General features: G+C 42.0%; 2 protein-coding genes across 2 annotated transcripts; both read right to left on the bottom strand.

Annotated features, from left to right (window-relative positions):
* Positions 1–95: 95 nt before the first annotated feature.
* On the bottom strand, positions 96–8,550 carry LOC146971829 (meiotic recombination protein REC8 homolog). The gene is made up of 17 exons (XM_085801376.1): positions 8,407–8,550; positions 7,507–7,575; positions 7,271–7,413; positions 6,530–6,605; positions 6,313–6,442; positions 6,096–6,177; positions 4,709–4,776; positions 4,527–4,602; positions 4,313–4,424; positions 4,056–4,213; positions 3,459–3,641; positions 2,019–2,200; positions 1,878–1,920; positions 1,476–1,560; positions 1,267–1,356; positions 1,007–1,116; positions 96–636 (listed from the first exon to the last, which is right to left on the bottom strand). Exons 1-17 carry the CDS (start codon positions 8,460–8,462, stop codon positions 533–535), a joined length of 1,767 nt encoding a protein of 588 aa, XP_085657502.1. The 5' UTR covers positions 8,463–8,550; the 3' UTR covers positions 96–532.
* Positions 8,551–9,283: 733 nt separating this feature from the next.
* Positions 9,284–20,696, bottom strand: setdb1b (SET domain bifurcated histone lysine methyltransferase 1b). The gene is made up of 25 exons (XM_085801375.1): positions 20,560–20,696; positions 19,119–19,322; positions 18,566–18,729; positions 18,408–18,451; positions 17,531–17,657; positions 16,750–16,920; positions 16,396–16,597; positions 16,125–16,198; positions 15,814–16,004; positions 15,552–15,681; positions 15,208–15,430; positions 14,607–14,720; positions 14,159–14,456; positions 13,396–13,657; positions 13,113–13,203; positions 12,902–13,018; positions 12,552–12,721; positions 12,228–12,452; positions 11,947–12,114; positions 11,361–11,491; positions 11,114–11,133; positions 10,886–11,004; positions 10,536–10,792; positions 10,357–10,445; positions 9,284–9,620 (listed from the first exon to the last, which is right to left on the bottom strand). Exons 1-25 carry the CDS (start codon positions 20,574–20,576, stop codon positions 9,503–9,505), a joined length of 3,726 nt encoding a protein of 1,241 aa, XP_085657501.1. The 5' UTR covers positions 20,577–20,696; the 3' UTR covers positions 9,284–9,502.
* Positions 20,697–21,058: the final 362 nt, after the last annotated feature.

Below are 21,058 nucleotides of genomic sequence, written 5' to 3'. Positions count from 1 at the left end.
TGCAGTATGTTTTGCCACACCTGTCGGACTCCGCGTGCCACAGACGCCTTTCAATCTACAGCAAATTCTGTCTTTGCAGAAATAACTGAGAGAGCTCATATAAAACCTTTTAATATGTAGTTGATGCAACTTGAACTAAAACATACATGCTTTTTTTCTTTTTTAATCTCAACAGAATAACATGAGGTGAGTTCATTAAAAGTATCAAAAATATAACAATAAAAACAGTTAAAATATTCACCTGGAAGTTCATGAAGCTGATTCAGATTAATGGTCGCAGTAGAAACAGGGAACAATTATAAAAACATCTGCTTAATTACATGAAAACAACACGAAAAAGGTATTTTTAAAATAATTTCAAACACGTCAACACGATGGATCGATAACAAATCCTTGAAAATGATCACTTACAAAACATTGGACTATATCTTGACCCTATTGTAAGGATTACATTGTTTAAATTGAGAATTTTAAATACAGTAATTATCATAACAGCAGGAGACTCATGGGGACTTGAACAATTTCATACTCATCACGCGCTCGGACGCACTTCGTCGTGATTGAGTCGGGGTAAAATCCAGATGTCCCCGTACGGCTCTTTCTGCTCTGCACGCATCTTCTTGGCCGATAAATTCTCTAGAGACACAAGACACAAGACGCACACATCAAGTTTCACAGTGTATTTTTGTACAAATAAACAAATAGAAAGAAAAAAAAGGATGGTAACACATAATGTGGCAATTCAGCTAAATGGTTTAATTGTCTACTCTACTGTTTTGTTTTTTTTCTATGAACTTTTGCACATGAATCACTCAGATTTATCTCTCAGGTCATTCCACATTATCACCGCTGCCACTCTGGCTTCTTCTACACTGAGGATCAGATCTCATAACTCACTGACCACATATTGACTTATGAGCCTTTCCGGGTGCCGATGCTGTAAAATGAACACGACTTCGACATGAGTAACGAGATGATTGGACGATTAGTGAAACCGATCCCTTACCCAGCAGCCTGTGGAAAGCGTTGCTGACAGTCCTGCGGTTGACCTCTGGCGGCAGAAGACTCAGAAAGAGCACAGGTTCTGTTTCATGTTCAGTCAGCTCTGGCATGAACCTACACACACACACACACACACACACACACACACACACACACACACACACACACAATCATGTTCTTATATTTTCACACATCAAAACAAAGCAAACTTCTTGGCGCTGAGTTTCTACTGCTGAATAATTGTGTTGCCTTCACTGTCAATACCCTGGAGACTCGGCTGCTGCTTCCTCTGGGATACCGTCCACCACCTCTGGGATGTCCTGCAGTGTGGAAACTGACCTGGAGACTGTGGACCTACCAAAACACACACACACACACACACACACACACACACACACACACACACACACACACACTTGTAAATGTGACTGCACTGGTGCCCTTCACCTATTTTTCTTTTCCTTCACACCTACCCTTCTCTGTCTGATGTGGCCATGGGCGACATCTCTCGAGATGACTCCCTGTGCTCGGAGCCCTCCAGCGGCAGAATGCCCAGGGCTGGACGAACACACACACACACACACACAGGTTTGAGAACACTGCACTGGCTTATATTCATTCCCTGCAGGCTTGCTTTAACCTTTAATCATAAGTGATACATGCCTCCCCTGACCTCTGACCTTGGCCTCACCCTTGTGAACATGCAAACCATTTTAGCTCGTGCACACATCGAGGGCAACAATCTCACCCCCAGTTAAACGTAAACTATCTGTTCCAGGTCGACCGGTTTAAATTCAAAACTTGTGTGTTGTCCAGTTGCTCAAGTTATGAAATCTTATTCTACTGTGTAGGCTCGTCGTGATGGTTGTTTATACCTGACATCTCCAACATCTCTGCTTCTGTCAGATCTCTTTCCACCTGAATTCACACACAGACACAGGTAGTTATTCAGACTGGGACATTTCCTGTCTTATCTTTTTTTATCATTTTGAACTTCATGACACAATCCATCAAACCTCTTTGGGGCTGATTGCAGGTCTGGCCTCCTCTTGTTCAGCCACCTCGGCCACCTCGCGCTGTCTTTCCTTTTCAGAGTCGGTGGACTCAGGCCCTCTCTCCCCAACCTGCAGGTCCGAGAGGGGGAGTGGCGTGATGGTCGCAGCCTCTCTCCATAGAGACTCCACCGCTTCAGGCAGGACTGCCAGGGGAAAAAATAGATTTGTGGTTTATTTTTGAAGGTGACTTGAGTCAAGTCCTTTAAAACAGCAGCAGCTGCACACGAGAAGTCTGAGGAAAAGGCAGAATCATTAGTGTCACTGTGTGAGAATTTACATGAGTGAATGTTTATCTTAAAGCTTCAGTTGGTAACAATTATTCAGTCATATTTGCTGGAACTGTCACTATATTCTGATGGTCAGACATTAAATGAGTAATTTAGGACAAAATCCAACTCCTCTGGCTCCACCTACAGCCTGTAATCGTATTTGCCAAAATCCACCGCGCCCGACGATTCTCCACCAGTCAGGTAGAGGGAGCAGGAGGAGCAGCCAATCGCCGCTCCTACACGTCGTGCTATGGATACGGTACATCTTTTTTTTTTTTTTTTTTTTCTCTTCTCTGTGGGTGCGTTCATGGCTACTTTGTGTGTGTCTGTGTGTGTGTGGGGCGCTTGGCAGAGGTTCATAAAGGGACCTGACGGAGTATTGTCTTGAAATTTCCGACCAAGTCGCGGAGTTTACTTTCACTTTCGTCAACTTACCAACTGGAGCTTTAAGAATTAGCAGACATGAACCTGTATTCATTCACATTTTGAACTAGGTGCCACTAGGTAGTATTTTAAAGCAGAAATAAGCGGAATGTTTGTGTTAATATAAGTCTTAAATAGTTATATCTTCCGACAGCAATCACTTACATAGAGTGTTTGGTCTGAAACACGGGTCTGTCAGTCCCTCTGCTCTGCTGTAAGCTGAGGAGAAAACTTTCCTTGTATCCTACAACCTTTATCCAATGAGGAGAGAGAACGGCATAAAGGGGCGGTCCTCGCCGTGTGTGCAGCCAAGGGATGCGCGTGAATGTGGTGACGTAGGGACGAGGACGGGGACTGCTAACTCCATCGGCTGACAGGAAGTTAGCCAAAACGACCGGATCGCTTACTTCTGCTTTAAGTTACTACTTCTACTTTGTTTATACATCATAAAAAGTGAAGGGGAAAAAAAACAGGTGTTCTCCAACTACAAGAAAAGAGGTAAAATTTTAGAATGGACATAACCAAATGTACTATTCTTGTATTTATTATTATTCTATTTAGCATTTTTTTTTATCTGCCCTGTTTTGTTTATGATTATAGTAGAAGTCAACAGCATCACATCAGCACCTGGCCGACTCCTGGGATAAAGTAAAATATCACGGTGGTTTTATCGAATACAAACACAATTATTTTGATGTTTGACACTGACAGCCACAGGGATTGTTGAGGAGATCTGCAGCAGATTTAAATGAAGGCATAGGGAGGGTTGCACGTCTGGTCTCAGCCAGAGGGTTGCTGATCTGCTGCTCCAGGACGTCCTGGGGGATCTGCGTCTCGGGGTCATAGAAGGTCAGCTGCCTCTTTCTCTTCTTAGCCATTGGAGACACATCCTGAGCATGGGAGAGAGTCAGGAAGTATCTTTTTACTTAACTTGTTCAATATATACACTTCATTATTTTAATAAAGATTAATAAACCAAGATGAAGAAGGAAAATCCCTCTTTTTGTATTTTCAGATATGTTGGGCAGCATTGTTTTATTGCTGTTAGCAGAGAGTCAGGAAGTTACAGTTGTATTTCTGCGTTACACCTCATCGAATATAAGGTAAATGATTACATTTATGACGACAGTCCAAGTAAAACCAATTGATTCATCATGAATTAAAATGTGTCATATAACATAAACAGTTTTTGTTGGAGCATATTGATACCAGCAACAGATGGTTGAATGGATGGATAGGTGGGTGTAGGTACTACATCCTATCTGTTGAACAAAAAACACTGAAGCAGACACCTCTAACTTCAGACTTGGTCTTTCACGCTCCCTTGGTGGTGGTGAAGGGAGTGCGGGCGCAGAGACGGGGGTGAGCTGGTCTGGCGGGAGCCCTGGCTTCTCCTCTGACCCTTCAGGCTCCTCCTGAGGCAACAACATGGTGTCGTCACTGATGAGGGTGGTGGGCTGCAATCTGATGGAAAACAGATAGATAGAAACACAGCATTAGGTGTGTTTGTGGCTGTGTGTGTTTGTGCTGGTGATTTTTCATGCGTGCTTCCAAATCCTTTACTCAGTTGTGGTGGTGGACACTCCGATCTCCTGGTCTCTCTCTTCTCTTCGCCTTTCTATCTCCCTCTCTTCTTCTGCTACTGGCACTTCCTCTCTCGCCATCTCTGCCTCTCCTGTTAGAAAAGGTCAGAAGAAGAAAAAACAAGGAATTCTTCCTCTTCCTTTTCGTCAGCCTCATTTTGTGCGATGAAGGAGCTCTTAGTGTCCCCACACACCTGGAAAGTTATCCATTTGATCCAAGAGGAAGTCGATAATACCTGGATGATCATCAGCAAGCTCCTCACCTTCAAACTAGCATTAGGAAGAGGAGGGAAAAAAGGGAAAGATTCATACAAATGTAGCTCAGTTGATACAATAATGTTTACATTTTCACATGTGCTTCTTCTTAAGGCTTCACCTCGGTAACAGGGAAGGCGACAGGCTCCGTCTCCCTCAGAGTGATGCTCTCTTGGGATGCTGTTATGTCTAGGAACAAAAAAAAGAAGAAAGAATGGATGATGTTTAATTAAAAGCGACTTTCAACATTTCACATTTCACAAGCCAGCAGGAGAGGATACAACTTATCAAGCTGCAATTAAACTGCTCTCTGCTGCCAAGTGCAGCTGCGCGACACATCCTGACACCGCGGCGTCAGCCTCGGCCAATTAGGGGATGTTGTTGAGCGTGTTGAGGCAGCTCTGCTCTGCTCTGACCTGACCTACAGCAGTATCTACTCTGCCTCTTATTTCTGCCTGGACGTGTTCACGATGTGAGCTCTGTCTGTCCCTGTGACCTGTCTGCATTTTCTGTGCATATCACTGCATACAGCCCAACATACTGGACATATCCGGTCCTCACGTCCCTCTGTAAAGCAGCATAGCTGGCATTTAATTAAAGCAGCTAATGATCACATAATTAGGGCAGGCCTCGTGTGCGCTCTTTCACTGGGATGTAGATATCTTCTATTAGTTTTTCAAATAGTTGTTAAAATAGTTGTAAATCTACTGAAAAAACTGGGAGCAGCTACTTTATGGCATTTATATAACTATGGAAGCTAGACATAATGGTAAGTTTACAAATAAAATGTATTGGTATTTTATCCTAAATTGGTCAAAGATGAATGTTACTGATGATGTTATAATTAGATTAATAACATCTCAATTTGAGTTATCACTCAATATTAATTGATAACTTAACAGCAAACATCAAAGTGCTTATGGCAAACGGATACTACCGTACATGCCACTGAGTTTGTTACACAGGGACTGGGGTAGGACTACAAACAGTGGTTAAGTATACCTTGTTGTACAGTGGCATCAGTTTGAGATAAGTGTTCGGCCTAATAAAAGTTAGTGTGTTTCAACACTGAGCACGTTGTGTTTACAATACTAAAACAACAACTTTATCTTTATCATACTACGTCGTCCACCTAGAGTCAGTCTGAGTAAACCAGCTATAGTGCTCATATGAAAATAAACAGTATGTATGTTGGTTTAAGACAGTTTCAAAGGAGATAATGGGGAGATATGAGTCAGCAAAAATGAACCAAAATCAACTTCCAGTATCTCTAAGGCATTGTAATAATCTAACATTGACGGGTTTTATCTGTTTGTTCAATTTTATTTCACTAATCTGAGAGGCATATTCAATTATCTGGCAGTTAAATTCTCATTTCAGAGACGTCTTAGTTATTTTTGCTTCAGTACATTCTGTTTTTTGTTGGGTTTTTTTTTACTGCTGTAATGGACCAGTGCCCTGGAGAGATCATTATTTTAATGTCATTACAGCGCATCAAGTCACCCTACCGCTTTTTTGTTCAGGAGCAGAAGTGGGGCTGGTCAGTTCAGGATGCTCAGGGGAAGCTTCTCTCTGAAACGCCTCACACAGCTGAGGCACACAAAGAAGACTACAGGAGTTATTTGTTCTAAATCAGTACATTCATTTTAATGATTTACAGTTTTATCCCCACTTACATATGAATGCTAAATGTTTTTTTCACTCCTAAACTTTGGGATTTATTACCTCTGCCAGTTCACTTGGGCTGGGCATGGGCTGCTGCATGTCCATCACTCCAAACAAAGGGTCCAGAGCTCCTTCCGTCTCCTCCAGCAGCGCCAGAACGTCTGGCAAGACCAGAGGTTGCAGAGGTTGTCTGGAAGACGGCAACAAAGGGACAAGAGTTACTTTGTGTTTGTCAAAACTCTCAAATGTATAAAATACGGAGCCCCTTCGTCTTTACTTGCTGCCATCATCCAAGTCAATTTTCTGGCAAGCCCTCTGTTTCACCAGCCTGCCCACGACGGTGTGAAGTTCCTCTGGAAGAAAAAAGCAAGGTCCGAGTCATGAACCTGTGTGTGCACTCGGCGTCACTCTCATCTAAGTCTGAGATGAAAGTCTTTTTCTAGGAAGGCCAGGTCGAACAGATACTTGAGATCATTCGTCCCATTAGCTGTCAAATATTTGAATCAGCTGTAGCTGACGATTTGGTGTAACTTGTAGGTAATACTTTTTTATGATATATTCTGGTATTGCCAGGGCCGTTGTATAGGGGAGAAAGGTGATGATAATTCTTGGGGCCCAGCGCCCAGTCGGGCCCACAAAAAACCCCAGTAGTCTAATCTTTGTATGGCTGAATTATTCTGCATAAGACAAAACAAAGTAGGCTAAATAAAAAATGATAATACATACGTAGTCTAAGAAAAAAAAGTGGAAAAGTCAGGGGGTAGGGGCCCACTTTAGTATTCTTTAAGGGGGCCCAGAATTCCTAGCAACGGCCCTGGGTATTGGTAGGTAATACCTTTTATGATGTATTTTGGTATTTCTCGTACTGCTATGTATTAATGATGTATTTCTATTTATGTATTATTATTGTATGTGTTCTACCTGGTGTGTTTATTGTGCCAACTGCTGCTGTCCACCGAATTGCCCCTTTGGGATACTAAAGCTCATCAATCAATCAATCAATCAAGGTTCTTCTCACCCAGGAGGATGGCACACTGGCGGTGGTAGACGACCACCACGCCGTACTGGAGCTGGGACGACAGGTAGAGGGAGAAGCGGGGTCGGGGCAGGCCGGGCTGAGGGGGCGGCACCCGCTCCAGCACATAGTTCATGATGTCATCACTGTGCAGGGCGGTGGGTTAATAGTAACAGCATGGATCTCAGTTCAGTCAGTTTTTAATGTGATATAAGTGTTAAATAATTCAGATAACTTACCATGTCCGTTTGACGTTCACTTTCAGGAAATCCCTGCGAGGCACCCTGATGCCTTTTGTCGCAACCAGCCTGAAATAGCACCAGGACACCGACATGATGTTGTTTCATATTTTATTTATCAGGACTAGCCAGATTTATAGCTTTTATTTACTGTTTGAGACTAACAGCTGAACATGTTCTCAGAAACCATTTTTAATGAAAACCAAATTAAGAATGTGTTCATTTCGTGTGTGCTCTTATTTTCATTTCATCAGAAAACTGCAGCCTTTGACCTTTACTTGATCTTCAAAGCTGTTGTCTTCTCTAAACAGGACTTCAAAGTTGTTTTGGCTCCAGTGTTTATGTTTCAGCATTTTAGTTTTCTTTGCCACTGACGCACCTGGCCACCTGCGCCTTTTTTTTTTTGCACACAATTTTTTTTTTTCTAAAAAGAGATGACGCTGTTTGAAATGCAGAGCAACAGATTAACCTTTACTTCTTATTTAAAAAAAAAAAAAAAAATCAAATAAATGAATGAAAGAAAATCTTAAAAGTGGTCTAGGATAATTTATTTGCTAGTTTAGCCTTGACGTTACTTTATAACACGGACCTTTTAGCCTAAACAAAGGAGTTTTAACCTGGCATTTCAAAGTACCGGTACATTTAAACGGCGATTTAAGGAAGATTTGACAAGAAATTAATGTAAAATGTTTCAAAGTTTATTCATGTAAAATTTTTCAAAGCGAATGAAGGACCGGTCCAGTTTGAAAGATTGTTTCATCGTGCTGTAAGTTAGTTACACAGTTAGCATTATCCCTGAGATAAAATCATATCGACTAACTTAGCTGAAACACCATAAAGTTAGTAAGTGAACCAAAGACCGATCTCAAATAATAGTCAGAAAAGGTATTTATTACTCACCAAATTGTAGAGAAGCATCCGGAGTGATGCTTTAAAACTGTTGGGTAGTAAAACATTTTAGCTAATGTTTCAGAAAATCAATTAAAAAAAAAAAAAGATTAGCTGATCAAGGCTGATAAATTATATAGGCTACTGATTTATTCCAGCGCTCGACGGAAGAAGATGGATATCTGTCGGTTAATTCAAACTTAAAAGTAAAAACTTTAAACTTTGAGACGATCTGATTGGTCAGAAACTGTCGGACCGAAGTCGACTGAAACCCGAAGGCCTTTCGGCTCCACTCGGGTTAAAGTATGGGTGCCGACAGCTACCAAAAAGGAGAAGGAAACACATTAAAAATATTTTTTCAGCAATACCGGTAACTTATCACATTTGATACACGGTGATGGCTGCACATCAATTAATAATAATAAATGAATGTTCAATAAACTTTATTTCTAAATATCACTTAACATCTCTGACCTGTTGTATAATTTTTAATGTTAAATGTCTACATGTTTATTATGTGTTTTATGGGGGAGTGAAGAGAAAACGGCATTTCGTTTTGCACATGCTGTAGCAATGACAACAAAGCCTCCTTCTTCATGGTTTTACTGGACAGTTTTTCAAGAATGATTAAATTGCACTATAACACATTCATTCCTTTGCATTGAAAATGTATATATTTCAATACAAAATAATGGCCTTCATATACAGTATTGATGATGTGGTTTAATTAGTTAATGATGGAATTTTGAACCATCTGCCATCTATGTCCGTCACTTAATTTTTCTTCTGAGCTTTCGTCTTTTCCATAACAATCAATCTGGTCCACCATAAAATGTAGCTATTATCATTTTATGGCCTATATTGTTTCACAAAAGAGCAGGAGTGTTGGTTCAGTGAACAAAATTACATTTTATTCTGGGGTAAACAAACATGTTATGAATAAAATGTGGACACACATTTATATAAAACAAAGGGGAAAATAGTTGTAATAAAATCAAAAAAGAAAAAAAAAAGAAAAAAAAAGAAACGCAAAGTTACAGTGTTGAGGGGGTTCGTCTAAGTTTCCTACAGATGCAGCAGAAGTGGTGAACTTGATGTTGGCTCTAGGTCACAGTAGCCGTCCTCTGCACTCGGTGGATCCACAGCAGCAAAGCAGGACTTTGCCCTCCACACTGCCCACCTCGTAGTTGTAGTCCCAGGTCAACTCTGTGCCTGCACGGATCCGTCTACACAAGGATGCAAGCAGGCAGGTCAGTGCAGGACAAGAGCTTAATACTACATAAACAGTGAGTCAGCAGAGTGCATTGATTAGCGCATTAAGATACACTTAATGAGACGGATAACTGTATCTACTACTGCAGAAAAAAGTTGTTGCAAGAGCCATAAATAAACTAGTGTGGGTGGAAATCCTGCATCTGTGTTTATTAGATATTTTGTGAACCACAAAATGACTTTGTCTGAAGATAAATAGGAAGTGTGCCTCAGCATATGAGAGTAGCCCAATCCCCTCCTGTCCACACTAAGCCCAGTAGTTGATTAGGCCACTGAATTGCATAGTTGTTTGGTGCCACTGGTGCATGACAATGGCTCAGTGAGATGCTTCTGATAAAAGCACAGTGTAAATCCAGTCCATTTACATTACTACTCAGCTGATGGGGACTTACTTATACAAGACACAGTAGTGCCCCCCTAAGGTCATGTTCAGACAACAGCATCAGAAAAAAGTCAATGTATAGACAGTGGGACTCAACTTTTATCCCTCTACCCTCATGTCCCGTCAATCCTAGACTATATTCTTTTTATTTAAGATAATTTTGTCCAAAACATATAAAGCAAAAGATATACAAGAAGCAAGCAAATGGAGGCTGCAGCATTATTTTCTTTGATGAGGTCTCCTGTGGCTGCTGAGATTAACAAACACTCATAAAATGACAAAAATTTGAATTTAGAGTCAAAACTCACTTGCTGGCAAAGAACGCCACCCAGGGGAATCGTAGATCGTGTGTGTCCACAAACACATTCTGGACAAACAGGTTAGGACTACAGCTGTGCTGTAGGACAGAGAAGAGACACAGTGTGAGATGACACATGGGTTGGTCATTTAAATGGCATCAAACGATTATACAGCAACAGGTCCTTACATTCAGGTAACGCCCAAGGTTTCCTTCCAACTTGGCATCAATGATGTAGCACGACTCTTCACCATCAAAGAACTGGCGAGTGTTTTTGGGAGCGTTGTCTGCCCCTCCTCCAGTCTGTCCCTGCTGCCCCGATTTCCCTCCCTGGCCACCCGGCCCTCCCCCGCCTCCAGCGGCACCTGTTTTGACCATCATACCGTGGCCGGACTTCAGGGCAATGCCACGTGTAGATTTAACCGCTACCTGCTTCTTCGTCACACCTGAACCAGAACAGCAACAACATGACAAAAAGGTGAGAACAGGCAAACCAATGTGGTCCTCATAGTCTTATTTGTCCATGCTTTTTTATTTACCTGGGACAACTTTTTCTCTCTCCTTGTTGTCGTCAGATCCAGAGCTGATAGTCTGAACATCATCGCTGTCAGAGAGAGTCATCACATCCTGTTTCTTCCCCGTTTCTGACTTCACATGACTGCAGGAAACGCACAATAATCTTGCAGTGAACCACAGCTGATATTACAGATCACACAGATTGAGATATTGGAAACTGAAATACGCTTCCATGAATAAGTAAAACACACCTCTTGCTATCTCCGGATTCCTGTGATGGAAAACAGAAAAAGGTTAGCATTATTTAAAGATAATCATACCACAAAACCTCCTTATATAAAAAAACAAATTTTACTGCTAAGAAAAGATCTAAGACCTAAATGAGGGAATGAGAGGGTTATTATTTTGACTTCTGCATGAAACACCTCAGTTATTTTTAACAGGCTGTGAACTCTGAGCTCAGCTCCGTGACACATTCTTCTTCCTTTATCTCTCTACCTTCTTCAGTCCATGGCTTGTTAGCCAGGAAGCCACTTTGCTTTTCCCCGTCTCCTCTGGCATTGATGGTGGTTTCTCGTCATCTGTTCCCCTTGCTGACGCACTCAGGCCGTCTTTACTGTCTTGACTCTCTGAGGCAGAAGGAGAGAGGTGACAGTGATAAGACAGAACAGATCTATTCCACAACCACATTTGGATAGAGAACAACTGAAATAGAAACAACCTCGCTGTTTAAAGGAAACTGAGAAAGAAAAGCTTAAACAATTCCCCATAAATACACAAGGTATTCAATGCTAAAAAATACCTGTCCAAAAAAATGACAGATCAACCCCTTGGATGGTCATTTGTCCAAAATCACAGAAAAGGTCGGAGCTCCACGTTTTTAAACATTCTATATTTGCTCATTTGTCTTGCACGGATGAACTTGAGGTGAACCCTCGATACTGGTTATTAAGTCGGATCATGGTTAGAGGTTAAAGACTTTCACCTCATATTTCCTGTTATAGACAAGTGAAGTTTGCTTTTAAGACTCCCTTGTGAACACCAACAGTGTCCCTCTCCAAGTTTAAAGACACAACCTGCTCACCTTCCTTGTTGCCCTTGACCTGTCCACGTGTGGTGTAACTCCGCCACACAGAGCTGGAGCTGTAGTAATTGTCTTTTACAAATGTGTCATCTGAACTGTCGCTTTCATCTTCACTCTTGGAATCTTTGTCTTCATCGTTGCTTTCGTCTGATGAGCTTGAGCTTTGGGCTGTGACAGAAAAACACATTAAAAATCAGATGGAGAACAGTGAAGATAAACGAATACTGCTGAGAATCTGCCCAGGTCCACTAAAGACATCTATCCTTTGGATATGGACTCACTCTTCTTGGATTGTCGTCCCACGGCGTTCGATGAAATTAAAGCAGATGGTTGGATTTTTATCCTGGAAATGTCCACACCACTTCCCTCACTGTCTGAACAGTGAGCCTCGCTCTCATAGCCTTCCTTGAAGTTTTCCACACTCTCTATATGATCCAGATTAGCAAAATACTCGTCGCCCATTTCAAGACCCTCTTTATCAGCAAAGTCGTCCGTCAAGATTTTACCTGGTAAAGTGGAGGAAAAAGGGGGGGAGAGGAATGAGTCACTTTGTAATCAGGTTGTCTGTTGTGCACCGTTCCTCTACGTCTGTCTGCTTTCCTCACCAGCATAGATGCAGACAAACGAGCCCTTCGCCACGTCGTCCAGACATCGGATGCCCCAGCCTTTGTTCTGGGTCTTGAAGAGTTGAAGACGCACCTGCAGGCCGTGCTGAACCAGCCGGTTGGTGCACATCTGAGAACAACATTTGCATCGCTTATTGCACTCGTAGATCCTGAGAGAGAAGAGGAGATAATGGCCTCTGAGACAAGATAACCAAAAAATTCAACAGTAATTATCTTCTCATGAGGTTATGAGGGGAGGTTATGAGGGGTGAGAGCGAGTTAGTCTTTCTGTAGAGTGCACCACAAGTGGGATGTGGTTTGGTTCACTATGTGTGCACTGAATGTCTAACCCTGTGGGAAGGCACTCCTCTAATCGTTTGTGCAAAAATCCGGCGTTTGGGTTGATCTGCGCCCCCGGCGTACAACCTGTAGCCTGGAGGGTCAGCTGGTGGCACGAACACTTGGACCTGTAATTACGATGCAGAGACACAAGTTGAGAATGATCGGTGAAAGAAAGATGGAAAAAAAAATGCTGAGGTGCGGATGAGCAGCTGCACTCACTTGTCTCTACAGCCGTCGGTGCAATCACACCCGACCAGGAAGTCTGCACTGGTGTTAATGAATACTCCATCTTCAGGAATACGCTCTTTACCTTGAAGAGCACAATGAAGACTCTTTTAGGGACATTTAACCCACTGGGATTTTTGAAAAGAGGACAAGGAAGTTGGCAGCTACACGGGGAGGTAATTATTTGTGATTTGTTTACATTCTTTTTATTAATTATTCACCATACAAAATGTTGGATCATGTAGTCCCCTTCATAATAACCAAAATGTGTCCTTACTGTATTCTACTTTAGGAGGCGGCGTGGAGTCGATCTCGTTGACGCAGGACAGTGGGATGTCCTCCTTTCCACGGGTGATGTCTGGAATGTAATAGAACGGCCTCTGTGGCTGGAAGGGCCGGTCCACCAGTACATACGGGTCTAGACAGAACATCTCTAAGAATATAAAGTCACAGCGGGTCTGGAAGAGGTACTGCTGGATCTCTGCCATGTTACGCAGACAGAGGCCACAAGGAGCCTTGTAAATCACATGGAAGGACATCTGGGATGTGGAGAGATCAAAAACATGATATGTACAAGTTAGTTTTCAGGTTTTTAAAGGGATAGTTCAACATTTTGGCAAATTGGCTCATTGCCATAATCCCTATTCCCTGACGGGAATGCGCATCAGCTGTTTTGCATGAATTTACCTCAAAAACAACACCATCTCGTAATGTTCTATTATTATCTCATAGCGTGGTGAATGTCTTGGTCAAAACTTGTCCACGAGAGCGTTTTGAAGTTGTTGGATTGTGTATTATTTGATGAGTTTGATGAGGGAAACCAAGAAATCCCATTAGCCTGCGGCTCTGCTCCGCCGTTCTAAAAACAGCTTGCACAGACAATTAAAGGTAACGAACCTACTTGTAAGACTATAGGCATTATGGCAGTGGGCCAATTTGCCAAAATGTTGAACTATCCCTTTAAGACAGAATGGTATAAACCAAATCAAGCCATACGTTTTTACAATCTGTCTGTTATTGTGTTGCTGTTTTACATTTACCTTGCGGTTGACTTTGCGTCGTCCTGTCATGCGTCTGAAGTCGTACAGTAACGGTGTGAGGAGGGGGTTTTTGCCTCTGTGCTGGTCTGCTCTCGCAGGTCGGACACGATTCAGACAGGCAGGCTGACAGGTGTGAGACAAGTAGAAGATGCGGTCTGTTGGGGCACGGTAGGAGGGCTGATGTGGGATGGTGGCCATTGGGTAGTTCATGGAAGGGGAAGTAGGAGCCAGCTGTCTTTGGTACGATTGTGCGAAAGTTGGCGTAGGAACATTTGAGGCATTCAACAGTCTACCGATACTATAAATTGACAAACAGGAGATAAAGAGAGAAGGAGATACAATAAGAAAAAACAGTTAATGTCTGTAGTTAGATCACACTCTACAGTGCTCTTCTTTTTTGTGTATTGTAAGCAGCTAGTTATCAAGTCAACCAATGAGGTGAACTCACCCAGGCGGGTTGGTGGGAGTGGAGGAAAGAGACTGCATGACCTTAGAGGCGTGTGTCCCTCCCACACCAGGGACAAATGGAGAAGTACTCTTCTTCGCCATCTGATGTTTGTTGCTTGAAGATAACGAGGAGAGAAACAGTCAATATCAGACATCTTCATTTACATTATCTCACATCACCACGGCGGCACTGATCAATATCTTTTCATTAAGAGAGCATAAAATTAAAGTGTAATAAGAAAGTTGTTGGCTTAAGCCCTCAGAGTCTCATCACTTGACCACGGTTCTGCCCTCGGCTCTGCGGGCCCTCTTCGGATAAGCTCATGGTTTTTAATTTCATGGTTTTCAATTTCAATCAGGATGTGGTGATACCCAAGTTTGACAGAAACATGCCTTGAAATGAATGAAAATGTTGCTAACAAGGTCATAACGACTTTAAAAAGGTGATATGTCAAAACTGTGTTTTTAGAAGTACAGTATCAAGGTGCAAGGTGATCTTCTTTTTGGTGTTTGTCATGGTCACAGTTGAGATGTTCTATAAAATCACGTTTACACCAAACAAAGTGGCAACAGTGATGTCAGATTCAGTAAGCGTCACTCACTCAACACGGGGAGGCTGTGCAGGAGGTGCAGGCTGCGGGGTGTGTTGTGTTGGTTGGGGCTGTGGGGGCGGAGGGGGCGGTGGGGGCTGAGGTCGCTGTTGATGTTGTTGTGGTGGTGTCGGTGAAGGCTGACTCGGTGAGGCCTGTGGCGATTTCACAGGAGAAGTTCCAAGATGTCCGTCACTGGTGTACTGCACCACAGGGCCTTTACTCCTCAGCGCCCCTGGAAATGAAAAGTGGGAGGATCTCTGGGAGGTGTATTTTTCACAGCAAATCTTTTTCGACACAAATTAACAGTGCAAATGTTAAAAATGAATATTACATTAGGACAGTGCGTATGTTACCCATATTAGGTCGTGACCTCTGCTGGCCAGCCAGCTTCTTCTCATGAGTGTTGGCTGTGGTCATCTTCAGGTTGAACATTGGCTCCAGCCTGGTTGAGCCTCTGTAGATCCACTCACTCCTCTTATCGTCCTGCTCAAACGACACAAGTAATTGTCTGTCAACTGCTGTAACTGTACATCAACAATTATCCAGTACCATTATTTACAAATTCATGTAAATGAATTGTTTGTTACAGCTGTCTAAATCCTGACGCAGACGTACCAAGAAGAGGATCTTGACCAAGCTGCCATCCACCTCCTCCACTTTGCTCTTCCACCAGGTTCCCTCCCACTCTGTCTTGATTATTTGGCCGACCTTCAAGAGCACCATAGGCCTGCTGGGATAGGCAGTGATGTACTCCTCGATGAAGTCCCGACACGACCCGTCTTCTATGTCTTCCCAAGTACGCTTTACTGTGAAAATAAGAATGACCTCATTCTGTCATTGACCTGTTTACGGAAAGTTTCTTTCATGTATTATCAGCTACATTTTGTGGATCACAGGGAGTAGACGATGAAGAACAGAGCACTCACATGGTCGGCAAACAGGATAAAGCTCAGGTAGCGTCACGTATGAAGCATAACCATCATCAAAGAATATCAGAAACCTGAAACACATACAACAGAGATATTAACTAGAGCCTGGCCTATCAGTTTGTGGTAGTGGTACTTTCATCACTTTCTCTGTTCATTGGCATCTTTTAAAGTGTAAAGACAGTTTTGATAACAAAATTTAATGGATCAAAATACTGGTGTTATGGTAACCCCATACTAAGGTCTTCATTCTTTAGCTTAGTCCACCCACCTCATGCGGTTCTTGTTGTTGGGCATCTCAGCTACTATTCCAGCGTAGAGCCACACCAGGTTTCCATCTTTGTATTTGGCCACTACACGGGCTCCGACATACAGACTCTCCAGGGTGGGGTTATAGTCAAAAGCCACATGATTTCCAGACAGCAGACTCTTTCCTTTATCAAACTTCACTTTATACTTGAATATACCGTTTCCTGCACATGGACAGAGGATAAATAGTTTCAATGACAAGAGCAGAACAGGAAAGTTCCTGCATAAAATATCTAAAATCATAAAAACAGTCAAGCTGTGTCTCAAGTTGTCTTAAAGGAACCTAAGACAAAAACTCAATGTTCTTGTCACGCACCAACAGGGTTGATAGCGACGAGGGCGCCTCTGTGCCACGTCTTGGTGCGTTTCTTTCCCAGAATGCTCATCCCAACCTCAAGCTCATCCTCTGCCAAATTCGGGTTTGGCTGAACCATGGACTGAGATGGAGCCTGTGATATAAACACAGCTGGAACAGACCCCTGAATACCTGGAGGAAAGATCACACACAAGTTTAGTATTAAACATAATGATGACATTATGACCACCTGCCCACTATTGTGAAATGTCCCACTTTTGCTGCCATATACGCAAAAAAAAAACTGTGATGCACTGTGTATTCTGACACCTTTCTATCAGAATCAGCATGAACTTCTTCAGCAGTTTGAGCAACAGTAGCTCGTCTGTTGGATCGGACCACACGGTCCAGCCTTTGCTGTATCAATGAGCCTTGGTCGCCCAAGAGCCTGTCACTGGTTCACCGCTGTTCCTTCCTTGGACCACTTTGACAGATCCTGACCACTGCAGACCGGGAACACCCCACAGGATCTGCAGTTTTCAGATGCTCTGACCCAGTCGTCCTTGTCAAACTGGCTCAAATCCTTACGCTTGCCCATTTTTCCTGCTTCTAACACATCAACTTTGAGGAAAAAATGTTCCCTTACTGTCAAATATATCCCACCCACTAACCTGTACCATGATGAAGAGTTATTCACTGTTATTTACTTTACCTGCCAGTGGTCATAATGTTATCCCTGATTGGTTTATACTCTCAGGTACTCCAAGATATGATGCATCTCATTTAAGGCGTGTGTGCTCACCTGACTGGGTTTGGGGATGTCCTGCCGATCGGAGCGACGATGTACCTAATGAAGTTTTGTTGACCATTTGGACCAACTTCTGCACCTGCTGAGAGGTTTTCTGTATAGCTACAGAAGTCTCTTTTAACTGGCAAAATAAGTAAACAGGAAATAGATCATCACCTGCACACAGTTTCACTCTTACCGTTGTGATGCCAAAAACCAAATTATACACAAAATGGGCCTGTGAATATTCTCATTTGTCCAGGTCATCGTTATCCCCAAAGAAATTTTAATCAAAAGTCCCAGCCTGGTCAGATGCGTACATGGACTGATGGAGCCTCTTGGATGAGAGGTGAAACGTCTTCTTAGACAAATAACCAAGTCCAGTTGCGTTTGATTTAAATTTCTTTGGGGTATACACAAAATGCTTCCTCCATGCTTCTAATAATGCAATACGCCTGAACTGTTTAGGTCCCTTTATTTAACTTTTTTTTCCACAGTTCTTTGATTTTTTGCATAAAAGTAAATACACTTTTGTGTATAATGTATATTTCACCAGGTTTATTGAGAATATTATCTTAATTGATCTATTGTCACCTTCTGAAAACTTCCCTTTTGTTCAAAGGTAAATATCAGGGAGTAATGTACTAATGGAAATGAGATGGAATGAGAATATTCACAGGCGTACTAATGGAAAATTTTATTTTACACAAGGACATTCATGTCAAAAGTCAAGTTTTGGGAAACGGTTTGTATATAATTCATTCATCTAAAAATATATTTGTTTTTTTTTTTAAATATCATTTAATGCAAAAAACAACAACATAACCCCCACATAATCATTTAAGATTAAAGAGGAAAAACAGATCAGTGTATTAAAGCTGCTTGTTCTCACCACTGGATCTTTGCCTGTAGCGACGGACCTCTTTGGAGGAACCACTGAAACATTGTGAAGATCAAGAGAAATTAATGACCTCATTTCCTCCAGCCCTTTTTAAGAGCAGTAAATGATAAATGTTCTAATATTTAAAAAAGAAAAAGAAAAAGACTTACAACAACCAACAGCTATAACATCATCATCGTCGTCATCATCTATTTCAATAACCTCAGACGACAACACTCCCCCGCCGCTTTCATCCTCTGAGCTGCTCTCCCGGTAAACAAGACCATTCCTCTGGTACGTGGCCTTTACCAGCTTCTCACACTCCAATATGGACCTGAACAGGAGTGGGGCAGAAAAAAATTAATCTCTGTAACAAACAACTGTCCAGCTGGGGATCCATCAACTCAGTGGATCTACAATGACACCCTGTAATTGAGGGTTTCTTTTCTAACACAGACATCTCTGGTCAGATGTTACCTTCCAGAGGAAAGATGATGATGATCATCATGATCAGTTTTATGCAATCTGGTGTCAATTTCAAATTTGGGGAAACTCCTCTAAACTGAAGTCTTCAAAATTGGTATAATTAGTAAAAATATGGATCTATGTCTCTCCAACCCATGGGTATGCAACTTATAGACAATATGTACTGTATATAAAAACACAGTTTAGGGACCACAAACATAGCTCACTTCAATAACAAACAGGAGGAGTCCTACTCACTGGTTAGCATCATTGAGAAGCTTCTCTGTCATCTCCTCATCCTTCTCTTTCTGTTCCACCCAGTCTTTGAGCTCTGTCAGCTGAGCCTTTTTCTTCTGCACGATCTCACTCTGCTCCACAGCTTCCTCAATCAGCTTTCTCAGGTCATCCAGAGAAACACCCAGTTCTTCCTCCAGACTGGGGTCCCAGCCCTCCACCTCCATCCTGAGGAAACAGACAGAGACAGGGCATGAACACATTATTTGAAATATCTACACATACATCTTGATAAAAAAGGATGTTGAAACAAAACATAGTCAGATCATTTGGAAAAGCAAACATTTAGGGTATATATTTAGTAAAAGTATCACACATTTGCCTTTAAATACGCATATTTGCTTGTTTTCCTCCTCTTTTCTTGTTGTCAAACTGATTTACAGATGACTATCGCTATACTATATCGCTCTGGATGAATTCTACATATATTTGCCATATCGTGATAAAGTGCTGCAGCCTTTTATATCAATGACGGTTGTATGAACAACAAAAACACACCTTATAACACAATGCAACTTAACACCAGAAAATATACTAAATGATAATGAGTTGAATCAACACTATTCAGATGGTTTCATAAAAACAAAACATTTAAAACCTCATGCGGGTAGGATCCACTGCACCACTGCTGTATTTAGTTACTGAGTCTGATTGATCTGTAAACCAAAAATGTTATGAATATGAAAATGATTTAAACTGCTCAGTGATCAATGCTGATTTATGGTGAGGCTTACATACAAGAAGACTGATCTTTTATTCAAAAGCCATACAAATGCTTACTAAAATCTGTCCTATAATCATCTCCAAACATTAACAACACCTCATGAGTTAACGGGACGCAGCACTGCAGGTTTTCAGTGTTTCTGCGAGTTGAGACCCTGCACACTCGGGGCTCACACATGTGTACAAACCACTGCTTGCTCTGTTTATATCTGACCGAAATAAATATGTCGAGCCTCTCTCACACAGGAGCTGAATATTATAGATATTATCTAATAAGTACAATTCAACTACGAGCTGATCTAATGAATTGCAATGCAGCTGCAGAGCATGCACTGGGAGGCAGCCTGCTACTAGTTAGCACAACAAAGGGCAAGATATGAGCCAAAACTCCGTTTATCCCTTGATCATTTATTGGCTAACGGAACGACTGCTGACTTATCCCTCCACGACTTCACTGGCACTTCACCGAGGCACAGAGAGTTAGATGAAAAACAAACTGAGGATACACACACACGGGTTAACGGGCTAGCGGGTTAGCCTAGCATTAGCATAAGAAAACGTCTCAACCGTTGACAGACTGATGCATCTGGAAAACAAAACTTTGTGTCCTCTGGCGTTTCTCTGACAGACACACGAAACAGCACAAGTAAAAGTTTACTTATCAACAGCAGCCACCACTCACCCCTCACTGGTTTCCATCCTGTCCGCTCGCAAATATACGGTTAGCCTGCTAATGCTACCGGCTAGCTACAATGGAGGAGACATGCTTTGCAGCCCAGAGTATCTGAAGTGGGCGGTGTTATGTTGGGCTGTTTGTTTCAATGAAAGGCTAAAGCTCCGCCCACCCGGGTCATCCAGGTTTATAAAAAAGAAACCCTGGATCCCAAAACCAACACATCCATACTGCTGCTTTTTATGGTTTAGCACATATTTACACAACCAAGCTCTTTAATACTGCAATGGACTTTAATTAAAACTATAATATAATATAATATAATATAATATAATATAATATAATATAATATCCCCTAAATGAGTGAACAATTTGTGAGTAAGTAATACGTATAAAAGTAATGTAGGCTATGTAGTGGGCTAGACAAAAACAAATGAATGGTTAAATGGGAGTAAAGTAATTGGCTTTAGTTGATTGTTATTACCTTTTCAGGACTTTATGGTGTGTT

Source organism: Trachurus japonicus, chromosome 16 (assembly GCF_045865225.1).
Source record: "Trachurus japonicus isolate A0001 chromosome 16, Traja_1.0".
Classification (NCBI taxonomy): Eukaryota; Metazoa; Chordata; class Actinopteri; order Carangiformes; family Carangidae; genus Trachurus; species Trachurus japonicus.
The sequence above is the reverse complement of the archived record's forward strand: the minus strand, read 5'-3'. Positions and strand labels throughout refer to the sequence as shown.